This window comes from Mus musculus, chromosome 2 (assembly GCF_000001635.26).
Source record: "Mus musculus strain C57BL/6J chromosome 2, GRCm38.p6 C57BL/6J".
Lineage (NCBI taxonomy): Eukaryota > Metazoa > Chordata > Mammalia > Rodentia > Muridae > Mus > Mus musculus.
In genome coordinates, this window is record NC_000068.7 from 126,870,679 (window position 1) to 126,883,303 (window position 12,625).

General features: G+C 41.8%; 1 protein-coding gene and 1 pseudogene across 5 annotated transcripts in view; one reads left to right on the plus strand and one right to left on the minus strand.

Moving 5' to 3' along the window:
* The window catches only part of Trpm7 (transient receptor potential cation channel, subfamily M, member 7), an 84,704-nt gene extending 79,121 nt beyond the window's left edge, over nucleotides 1-5,583 (minus strand). For 3 of the 5 annotated variants that reach the window (XR_001783160.2, XR_001783159.2, XM_017319154.2), the window contains exon 1: nucleotides 5,296-5,575. Coding sequence is in view for 3 of the 5 variants with exons in the window: in XM_017319154.2 (XP_017174643.1) it covers nucleotides 5,296-5,298 (3 nt within the window). In the remaining 2 variants the exon portion in view is untranslated. Of the gene's footprint in view, nucleotides 1-5,295 lie in introns of all 5 variants that reach the window. The other 2 variants (NM_001164325.1, NM_021450.2) reach the window with 1 other exon arrangement.
* Nucleotides 10,964-11,598, plus strand: Gm19213 (predicted gene, 19213; annotated as a pseudogene).

Consider the following 12,625-nt stretch of genomic DNA (forward strand, 5'->3'; position numbering starts at 1 on the left):
CATCAATAGCCAATGATAATATTTGGATATATGACAAAAACTAATCTGAAAAGAGGATACCTAAAGAAGTACTAGGGCATTATCTACTAGAAAGCCTGGGTTTTACTCTGTGAACAAATGCTATTAACACACTGTCTATCTCTGAATATTTTAACAGTTCTTTATTAATACATATATGTTTCTCAGTCCTTAATACAGAACTTCCTCTCAAAGAAATCTATTTGGTTTAGTAGATAACTTTTCAATCTCCCAAGAACCCCCTCACATACTCTGTCAAAGTAAAGTACGTAAAATGGAGTTGCACATAACCTGTCTATATGTAAGGAACTTAGCAATAAAGGAAATTCTACTAGTTTCATGTCACTGGAAGAAAATATAGTATGCCAATAAAAAAAATTTTTATCAATTTTTAAATGACTTTATTTTTAAAAACAAAGATTATGTATATGTCTGTGAGTGTGTGCCATGTGCTTGTTGATACTCTCTGATGCCAAGAGGGTGTTAGATCCCCTGGAGCTGGAATTACAGTTGGTTATGGATCTCCCAATGTAGATGCTAAGAACCATACTCTGATCATCTTCAGCTTCCAATTTTACTTTAAAACAAACAAACAAACAAAAAAACCACCTTATAACATTAACACATTTCACCTAAGAGCTGACAAGTATGCATCTCCTTACATAACAAGCGCCACTTCCAGGCACCTGGTTTGGCAGATCAACATCTACCTACTGATTAGTAACTTCGGTGGGTTTTTTTTTTGTTTTGTTTTGTTTTGTTTTTGAGACAGAGTTTCTCTGTGTAGCCCTGGCTGTCCTTGAACTCACTCTCTTCACCAGCTGGCTTTAAACCTTGATTCCACCTGCCTCAGCCTCCACCTCCTGAGTGAAGGGATTAAAGGCTTATGCAGCTGCTGCCACCACCAGCAGGTTTAACTTGAGGATCTTTAATAAGTGATTGTGCAATTAATAGACAAGTGTTTACTTCAAAGTTTTTTTGAGTGAACAGTACATAATTAGCATATGTAAAACATTTAGAATGGCAGCCATATCTAAATGCTAATATCTACTAGCTAATCGTATCAAATTTTGTTTCAAACCTATTTGACACTTACAAGAATATCCTTGTCTGTTATAGGAAATTTATATTCTTAAAGACCACAAAGACTTTATTCACATGCTAAAGATAAGGTGAAGCTCTCTAAAATGAGCTTTTCCAAGCTCCTCCTCATAGTAACTGCTTCTTGGCTACCTTTTCTTCTATCGCTTTTGGCACACTACAAAACTGTCTGAAGAAAGTGCGTAACTGAGTCTGTTAAATTTCACTCTGTACATTTACAATAAGTAAATTCTGTCAAGGTTACTAAGTTCTTGATATGGCTTGGCTTATGAGGCTTTTTTCTTTCCATGAGTAAAGAAAAAGGTTGAGGTTTCTGGCTGTCTGGAATTTAGATAGCTGAGGTATTAGGTTATTAGTGTGTTTAAATAATGGTAGGAGAGACAAAAAGTACTTCATAGACTTTAATCCTAACATAGCTCCTGACGTCAAATAGAAAAAAAGGACAATCTGCCTTTAGAAGTTAATGATAGCAGGCTATATCTATCATATGACATTAAACCAGGTGAAGCAACATACAACTAGTTAGTTATCCAGAAGGTGGAGACATGAGGATCCATCCCTCAGGCCCTTAGGAAACCAGCATGGGCAATATAGCTAAACCCAGTCTTAAAAAGAAGAAGATATAAGATAAAGATATAAAGATAATTCAGTAAGAACCAAGTCTTCTAGAAGAACTTCTCACCTTCACACAGCAAGACTTAATGGTTTCTAAAAATTCTAAAGCTGGGAGATGGTAGCGCATGCCTTTAAGCTCACCATTTGGGAGGCAGAAGCAGACTGCTTTCTGAGTTCTAGGCCAGCCTGGACTACAGAGCTAGTTCCAGGCCAGCCAGGACTACACAAAGAATCCCTGTCTCAGAAAACAGGGCAAAATAAAAATCTAAATCCTCAGAGAACTGAGCATACTACCCAAAATCATGACGTATAGATGGAGAACCATCTTCTAAATCCAAACTGAACCAAACCAGAATACTAATCTACTTCAAATTAGATTATCTTTTTATCTTTTGAAAATAAACAGAAAGGTTCCGTTCTCCAATTCACTTGTATACATGAGCCATTAGAACTAGTTTAATAATTGCAAAATACCATTTAAAGCTGACACTGAGCCAGGTGTGGTTCTGCACCCTTTTAGTACCAGCAATCAGGAGGCAGATGAGTATCTGTGAGTTCGAAGCCAGTCTGATCTACACAGCAAGTTCCAGGCTACATATTTATTCAGTGATATCCCATTTAAAAAACAAGTAACCCCTGGTACTGGAGGGATGGCTCAGCAGTAAAGAACACACACTGTCCTTCCAGAAGATCAAAAATTGATTCCCAACCAGACAGTTCACAACTGCCTATAACTCCAATTTCAGGGGACTCTAGCTCAGCCTTTGCAGGCACCTGCACTAATAAATTTTTTAAAAAGTGATATTCATCTAAATGTTGATATACTCACATAAATGGGGAGTTCAAATCCTCATGATGTTTATATTCTAACCTAATCTTAACTACTCTGAAGTTTACTTTCAGATATCAAACTTAAAACACTTTTAAAAGAGAAAACAAAACACATGTGCAGCATACTCAATGTTGAAAGTTCCTAAAAAGAAAGCAAGATTCTATCATTATCAATAGAAAAATCATTTAAGTATTGTGTGAATGAATTAAGAAAAATTTTACAATTAAGGCGAAACAAATCCACTGGTCAATCTTTTTTTTTAAAGGTGAAAGTATATAATCTAGTGTTCAAATACTGGACAAAAATATAAAAGGTAGTTTGTCACAATACCTCTGACTAGAACATTCTAACTTCAGTTTTGCAAGTTCTTACTTGGATAGACCACTTCAAAACTTTTACTCACCCATCCCCAATATTAAAAACTGAACCAAAGCATAACACATACTAGGTACGCAATCAATCAGCCAGTGAGCTATGTGCCCAGTAATAAGCATTTTTTTCAGTTTATATTTTAAGTAATGCCTTCAACCATTATACCTGCACATTTTAGGTAATGACCAATTACAACATGGTTTCATTTTACAGCTGGTTATAAACAACACTAGAAATACTAGTCCACAAAAGTTACCTATTTATTTTGCTTTTTCAAGGCAGGACTAAACTCAGAGATCTGCTTGCCTCTGGTGCTGGGATTAAAAGTGTGAACTACCATGCCTGGCATAATCCTTTGATTTTTGACATCTTAATCACTTTCTTTTCCACCTTTACCCAAGGAACTATCTCCCTGGCCTGTAATAGACTCACAAAAATAACAACTTACAGTAAGAATTATACAGTATAGACCCATTATTCCTAAATGAATTTTTGGACAGACTGACCTAAAAGGTGAGGAAACTGAATTGAATTATTGAATAATGAGTCCACGTTTTAGCCAGGCATGGTGGTGCAAGCCTTTAATTCCAGCACTCAGGAGGCGGATCTCTGAGTTAGAAGCTAGCCTTGTCTTGAAAAAAAGAAAAAAAAAAAGACGATGAGGAAGGAGGATGAAGAAAGAGGGAAGAAAAGCAAAACACAAACAAATTTAAGAAACACATTTTAAGCTATCCTAAGGTGTTACTATAACTCAGATGCATAGTGTAATGTAAACCACTCAACTCACTATTTATCAGGAATTAAGCAGGGAAAAAAAATAAAATTAACACTCTTAATTCTAAAGTTAGACTGTTCTCCTTACAGAATCAACAAGTTTATGCATGTCCAAACAATACTATGTGCCATATACGGTGAATTACTTACAAAACTAAAGCTATTGTTTTTTTTTGGGGGGGGGGGATCTTTCATCTGTTAATGAAAACGTTTTAAAAAATATGTAACCAGTATGTTCAAATGTATGCTGTTTACCATCTAAAATGAAAAACTAGATATATCACTGAATACTCTGTGCTTAACGGCTTTCAAGGCACTTGGATTCAACTCACCCTCCAGTAGAGTCCCTTAAATCAAAGCCACAAGTATTTAAATGAAATGATTTAGCGGAGACAGAGGCACTTTAACTTTCCTTTCAGAAACTAGGAAAAGCCAGGCGACAGACACCTGTGATTCCAGAGCTCAGGAGATGGACGCAAGAGGATAAGGAACTCAATGATAGACTCAGGATTTGAGGCCAGCCTAGGCTGTGTGTAATCCAGTCTCAAATAAAAGGAGTCTTCAGCGGCTGGAGAGATGGCTCGGCGGTTAAGAGCACTGACTGTTTTTTTCTGAAAGTCCCGAGTTCAAATCCCAGCAACCACATGGTGGCTCACAACCATCCCTAACAAGATCTGACTCCCTCTTCTGGAGTGTCTTAAAACAGCTAGCTGCAGTGTACTTACATATAATAAATAAATAAATCTTTAAAAAAAAAAGTAGTCTTCAATAACTTTACAAACGAAAGTGAGAAATGCAGTATTTATTCACATGTACTTTATAAGTAAGACACTTCTAAACCTAGCCCTAGCCCGACATGGTGGCGCACGTCTTTAATCTTGGGAGGTAGAGGTAAGCGGATCTCTGAGTTTAAGGCCAACCTGGTCTGTCTACACAGTGAGTTCCAAGCCAGCCAGGGTCACAAGCGAGACCTTGTCTCAAAAATAAAGAAAAGGCAGAAAACTAAACCTGTCTGACTTCGGCAAAGAAACACCAGTTTGCATAAAGCCTATCAAGTTAAACTACTGAGCAGGAATGCCTTTCCTGCTCAGATCCTAGATCTAAATGGCTTTCTTTGTAAGAACTCTCCAAATCCGGTTCCTGGCCTTAACAACAAAAGCTCTAGCCAACGCTGCAACACACCGACTCCCTCCAGTCTGCACATTGGCTTCAAACTGTCTGGGACAACAGATGAGGTAGTTCGACGCAGACCTGGCAACGCACGGTCTCAGCCTCCCAGGAATTGTCCCTTCCCTGTCGCCTGCTAAACAAAACCCCGAACCACATCGCAGTCTACACCGTCAAAATCGCTCCCGTTCTATTAAACAAAATAATAGTAGAAAATGTACCTGTAGAGCGTCTGCGGCACAGCCACCAAGTCACAGCTCGGAACCCGCGCCCTTCTCCTTGCCACACCACCCCAGCCCTCCCTCCCTTTCCGTGACGGCTCCGCTGCGAGCGGTGGCGCCCGGAGGGTCACGGAGCTCCCCGGAGCGCCGCCCAGGCTCCCGCGAGGCCCGCCCGCGCCAGGCCCGGCTCCGTACCATTCTCCTCACGGGGCGGACTCCGGAAGGGCAGCGGCTCCTCCTCCACCTCCGCGGCCTGCAGCCATCTATCGGAAAGCGTCTCCGGAGGCGGTGGCACGGGCCACCGAACAAGGACAGCCCCGGGAAACCTTCTCAGAACTAACTCAGCTCCAGCGCTAGCAGCAGAAGTCGAGTCTTTCATAATTGTGCGACCAGCTCCGCCGGGTGACTGGCCACAGGGACGCGCCCGCGCCCGCCTCCGCCGGAGACGGGGCCGCGGCAGCCACGTGACGGGGCCGTCGAGTGCGTCGCGCGGAGGGCGTGTCACGTGAAGGGCGCGCTTACTGCGGCCTGCCCCTAAGCTCCGCCGGCCGGGAAACGCCGAGCTGCTGCTTTCCCTGGTGTTGCTGGCTTCGGCTTCCCCTGCCTCTGTCCACGAGAACTTGTTCCGCTTTAATGACCAGATTCCCCGGCTTCGCCAAAACTTAGCTCCCGGCCGCGCACGCTTGTCTGTTTCTTTTGCTATCGCATCTGTCTACGTTGGTTATTAGCGATCTCTTCCCGCACGTTATCCTTTCCCATCAAGGGTGCAATCCGTTTTTTTTTTTTTATCAACACTGCTATTATTAGTGACTTATTTTAGGTGTATGTGTGTTTTGCCTCATGTATGTCTGTGTACCATATGTGTGCAGTGTCCTCAGAAGACCGTGCTAGATCCTCCAGAACTGGAATTTCAGACATTTAGTGTTATTTGAGTTCCTTTGTAGCCCAGGCGCCTGGCCTAAAATGACCTTGAACTATGGATTCTGCCTTTAACCCCACACTGCTGGGATTGCCGGCTTTTGCCATCCTGAAAGTTTTTTGTTTTTTGTTTTTTTTTAGATCAGGAGTAGTGGCACATGCCTGTAATCCCAGCACTCCGAAGGCTAAGGCAAGAGGACTGCAGTAAATTCCAGGCTATCGAGGATTAGAATGACACCATCTTAAAAACACAAAACCAAACCTGCTTTTGGCACATCATCTTTCTGTATGTATATTATGGGTATGGAGAGTCTTGGAACCAATTCCCTACAGAGACCTAGAGACATTTTTTCTTACAATTTTAAAGGCTCCTCTGCCTGAAGGGCTGTTCTGCCTCTATCTTTCCTCTTTTAACTCTGGCTAATCTCAAATTTACTGTAATCCTCCTGCCTTAGATATACATCTTTAAGTATACATTAAATCAATAGATGCAAAACCTAACAAAATACAAATGTGTATTTCTTTAGATTAATAAAATGTTCAGTATAATTTTATTTCCAATTATTTTCCTTCTTTGGTTGGTTGAGTCAACCTAGAACCTAGGTATAGGGCGAGCCAACTGCACTAGCCTGCTCTGTGTCTATAGATGGACTGTGGATGGACTAGCTGAAGTTTCCTACAATGTGCACGTACCTTGGTTTGGTTTAGCTTCTTCCATGCTGCATAGTTATTATCTCCCAAGCAATATGACCCACAGTTCACTGAGCCAAGCCTCTTCAACAAACTAATCCAGCCACTCACTCTTTCTCTTACAAGTTTTGTGGTGCTTATAAATCATCTTCAGGCATTCCCCACCTTGTAGGCCTAGGAGGAGCAGTGTTTTTAAGTGCTTCAAGTGCTGGCCATGGTGGTACATGTCTTTAATCCTAGCACTTGGGAGGTTGAGGCATGCTGATCTCTGTGAGTTCAAGGCCAATCTGGTCAACATAGCAAGTTCCAGGCCAGCCAAAACCACATAGACTATGTCTCAAAAAATAAAAATAAAAAAATGTCTTAATATACATGTTGTAACAGTATCTGATGAATATTCCAGGGATCTTGATTAACATGTGATCATTCAATAACTATTTATCTTTGAAATTTCAACTGGGTTTATACATTTTGTGACTTGACTATCTTTATAATCTAGAAGACAGGACAAAAAAGAAAATCAAAATATAACAAAATGAAAGTACTTTATTTCTTGTTAACTTTATAATTCTGGTTAAAAAGGAAAAGCTATGGGTTAAAGAGATGGGGCTCAGAGGTTAAGAGCACTGTGCTCTTCCAGAGGTCTTGAGTTCAATTCCCAGCAACCACATGATGGCTCACAATCATATGTACAGCTACAGTGTACTCATATACATAAAATAAATAAATAAATCTTAAAAAGAGAAAAGAGCCAAGCAGTTGTGGGGAACGCCTTTAATCCCAGCACTTGGGAGGCAGAGGCAGGTGATCTATGAGTTTAAAGTCTACAGAGCAAGTTACAGGACAGCCAGAGCTACACAGAGAAACCCTGTCCTGAAAAGTAAAAAAAAAAAAAAAAAAACAAGCAAACAAACAAAATGACCAAATGCTTTCCTACATCAAAGGTCCAGACTGGAAGTGGATTCACCCTCTTCAAACCAGGGAGAGAATCTCTCACAGGTGTGTCCTCCACTTCTGGATTGTGGTTCATTTCAGATATAGTCAAGTTGACAACCAAGAATAGCCATCACAACACCCATACACATAAAATAAAGATAATAATTAAAAAGTAAAAATAAAGCAGTGTCATTCAGGAAACTTTTCAGAAGTTGCCAAAATGGTTTAGTGCATAAAGATGTTGCTCCACAAGCCAAGGGTCTGATTTCCATCTCTGGACCCCTCTGTTAAGGTGGAAAGAGAGAATCCTCACACTAACGAGCATAACAAGAACTCTAAAGATGAGTCATCTCCCAACCCGCCCCGTATCTTTCCATACTATAATAACCATAACAGTCTTCTTAAAGATGGTGTCCCGTGGGAGGGGCTTAGGTCACCGAGAGGGAGGCACTGACTTGTGGTTCCTTGGAATGGGTTCCTGTAAGTGTGAGCAGTGCAGAGTTAAATGTAAGATGAACTCAGAGTGAAGACAAACATTACCAATCCACTATTAGCTAGCCTGGATAGTGCCCTCCCTGATTCTCACCTTCCTCATCTTCTTACCCGATGATTGACAGTCTCACACTGAGTAGAGCTGATCTCAGGCTCTCAGTGGGGTACTAGAGAAATGACAGTGTGTGACTTCTGAGGCTTGAAAAAAAGAACACTTTGGCTTCCATCTTGCTCTTTCAGATCATTCATTCAGAGAAGTCCAACAGCCCTTCAAAAAGTACGCACGACAAGGAACTAAGACCCCTGCCAATAGCCTGTGCCTACTTGCCAGCCAAACAGCTAAGCCATTATGGAAGGCTTCAGCACCCTCATTACCTCCAAAATTCTCCAAGAGGAAATCAGCTAAGCCATTCCCAACATCCTGACCCCAGGGAACTGTTATTTCAAACCTCTAATTTTTTAGATAATCTATGTAGCAATATCTGATAAAATTGTGGCATGACTAGATCATTATTCCATGATAGCCCACATATTTTATTTTTGCTTCAGTCTTGCCTCTGCATACTTCCAAATACTTCCCTACTTTTCTATGAAGTGTCCATTATTACCACAACTTGGACACACTTCGTATTTTTAGAATGTGTGGCTCTGCTCTCACCACACATGCAGTTTGGTTTAGGGGCCTCCTTTCCTAGAGTGTTCCCATTGCCTGGTGTATATTTTCTGCTTAAAATCAATCTTTTAAAGAGATTTGATTTTTAATTATATATGCAAGTGAGTGCAAGTGTCTGTAGAAGGCACAGGCATTGGCTCCTCATGGAGCTGTAGTTACAGTTGTAAGCCCCTGACATGGGTGTTGGCTGTTGATCGTCCTCTGGAAGAATGGGGTGCTCTTGGCTGTGAGCATTTCTCCAACTCCAATTACCAACTTATTTGTCAGTTTCCCACGAAACATTTAACTGAATGAGGATCTTAACTTTAGCCATCTTCACCAGTTTTCCAGCCCAGCACTTAATGACTATAGGGCATTTGTTTAAAAACAAATAAACTTAAGGACTGGCTGATTTTCCAGGGAACCAGAATTCAGTTCTCAGTAACCACATCACATCAGGGGCTCACAACTCTCGGTAACTCCAGCTCCAGGGGCTCTAACACACTCTGTCCCCTGAGGGCGCACACACACACACACAGAGAGAGAGAGAGAGAGAGATGAAAATAAAAACATTTTCATAATATGTAATCCAATTCGTAATTATTTTGTCCTCCAATTCTGGCATGCAGAGCATCATGTCAAATTGAAACAAGATGCTGTTCCTAAATAGGGGAAGATTACATGAAGTGAGATACTACATGGAAATAACATGGAATTCTGTGATATTACAGTGCAAAGTGAATCCATGAGCCATTACACATGGGTACACCAGCCTATTTGAGCTTCCACAGAAACTACACACAACTTTGGGCCCCAGAACTATGACAACAATAATAAAATTTAGTCTCCAAAATGTCAGTCATTAGCTCCATGATTTCTTCTTTTTATAATTTAAATTTGTAAGTAAATATATACAATCCATGGTATTGCACTTTCAGCTTACGAACTCTCAGAAGAACAGCTAGGATGTGGCTATTGCAAAGCAATCATTCCTTACTTACTTTTGCAGGGCTGGGAATGCAACCCAGCCCCTCACACAGGTCTGACAAAGATACTATGACTGAGGTACACCAAAGGCCTACTGTTGGACAGTATTCTCAGGGGAATGTAATCAAATGTCTACTCATCCCAGATTTAAAAAAAAAACAAACAAAACAAAAAAACAGTGACAGACCAAAGTAAGGTTACCACCATAGTCCAACTTGGTGACCCAGTGGGCTTTATTGGGATCGCTTACAGGAGAATGGGTGAGGGGCTACTTACAGCAGTAAAAATGCCTCAAAGATAACGTCATCAAAAAGCCATCCCCACATAGGTGATGGCTCACAATTTGCAGGCAGCTTAACACGTGGAAGACTGTCTCCTTCAAATAGCTCAAGTGGTTTGAGCTTGTCTCAACTCAGCTTGTCTAAATCTCTCTCAGCAGCCCTTGCAGGTTCGAGCTGTCTGGGGTGGGATTGTCCTAACAGATGCGGTCATCTTCAGGGATTTACTGAGACCTTTCACCTTAGATGAGAATATTCTCTTGTTTTGCCTCCTTTTTGACATCCCGTATCTTAATGAGATTTCCTTGGTGATAAAAGGTCTTAATCTCAGAAGATTGCTACACAAATAGGCCCACAACAACCATTTTAAACATTAGAAAATTTCATCAGGGAAAAGGCATGAAATTGAGGGTCGGGAGGACATTTAGTCTCTGGAAATTCAAACCTTTCTGAGGGAAAGGTTGGATGTTGACCATCTTAGGAAGAGAGGTTGTTCCTGTCTTGGTGGCTACTTGGCACCAGCAAGCCCCTTCAATCTACCATATCTGTAGCTGGTGCACAATGGCCTCACCTGTCCTGACTGAAGCCACAGGCCCTCCTTCCTGCAACCTCATAGCCAATGCTGTGGAAGAGACAGTCATGAATTTGGCTCAACAGAGTCTTATGCATGGTGTGGTATCGGTGCTTTCTTGGTAGTGGTGGTGTTGGTGACTTTGTTGTTGCCTGTCTTGAACCTCACTCTGTAGACCAGGCTGGCCTCAAACTCAGAGAGAGATCCACCAGCCTCTGCCTCTGCCTCTCTGCCTCTCTGCCTCTCTGCCTCTCTGCCTCTCTGCCTCTCTGCCTCTCTGCCTCTCTGCCTCTGGAGTGCTGGTTTAAAGCTCTGCACCACCATTGCCCATCGAGTTGGTGGGTTTTAAGTTTTGAGCTACTGCACACTGACATCATTCCATTAGATTTGATTAAATGTCACTCACAGGTGGCCCTCTCAAAGGGCATATTCAATGGATTCTCAGTTGCACTGAAACAGAATAGTGTTCGTGGTTTAGCTAAGAGACCAATCCAGTTCACTGGCTAATCTGTACAAGTGTGGCTTTTATGACGTTAGTCAAAGCAACATTCTCAGTAAGAACAGCCAGCTCTAGTGCATATTGCTGCGTATGACTGCTTCTGCTAGGGCTGAATTCTTTCCTGGTGTTGCCATGATGCCTATGAAAGCTAATAAAGTTCCAATTCAAACCTTTCCAGAACATGCCAACAATTTGATACAGCTCCCAAGATGTACAGAAAAGAAGGCATGAACATTCTACAAGGGCATCACTCCTCTGTAGATGACGGATATATATATATTCCATGATGGCATTCACCAGCTTTGAATCGACTGTTGAGGCACTGTACTAGTCTGTGATTCCGAAATCTCACAGGAATGTACAAAGGCAGAGCAACTGGCTGTGACATTTGTGGCCACATAGAGACCAGAGCCTCCTCTGCGACTGTTTCTCCCCTGGGGAACCCAGAGCATCTGCACTAAATAAAGAGAAAGGATTTTTTCAATTTCTTTTTTCAGAGACTTGAAGATCCAGCAATTCCTCTCCTGGGCTTATAACCAGAAGATGCTCCAACTGGCAATAAGGGCATATGTTCCACTATGTTCATAGCAGCCTTATTTATAATAGCCAGAAACTGGAAAGAACCCAGACGTCCCTCAACAGAGAAATGGATACAGAAAATGTGGTACATTTACACAATGGAGTACTACTCAGCTATTAGAAACAATGAATTCATGAAATTCTTAGGCAAATGAATGGATCTGGAGGATATCATTCTGAGTAAGGTAACGCAATCACAAAAGAACATACATGATATTCACTCACTGATAAGTGGATATTAGCCCTGAAACGTAGAATACCCAAGATACAATTTGCAAAACACATGAAACTGAAGAAGAAGGAAGACCAAAGTGTGGATACTTCATTCCTTCTTAGAATGGGGAACAAAATACCCGTGGAAGGAGTTACAAAGACAAAGTTTGGAGCAGAGCCTGAAGTAATGACCATCCAGAGACTGCCCCACTTGGGGATCCACCCCATAAACAACCAAACCCAGTCACTAGGCAGATACCAACAAGAGCCTGCTGACAGGAGCCTGATATAGCATTCTCCTGCGAGGCTCTGCCAGTGCCTGGCAAATGCAGAAGTGGATGCTCACAGTCATCCATTTGATGGAGCACAAGGTCCCCAATAAAGGAGCCAGAGAAATACCCAGGGAACTGAAGGGGACTGAAGCCCCATAGGAGGAACATCAATATGAACTAACCAGTACCCCCAGAGCTCCCTTGGACTAAACCACCAATCAAAGAAAACACACAGAGGGACCCATGGCTCTAGCTGCATATGCAGCAGAGGATGGCCTAGTTGGTCATCAATGGAAGGAGAGGTCTTGTGAAGGTCCTATGCCCAGTGTAGGGGAATGCCTGGCCAGGATGCAGAAGTGGGTAGGTTGGGGAGCAGGGGGAGAGGGAGAGGATAGGGGATTTTTGAAGGGGAAACTAGGAAAGGGGATAACATTTGAA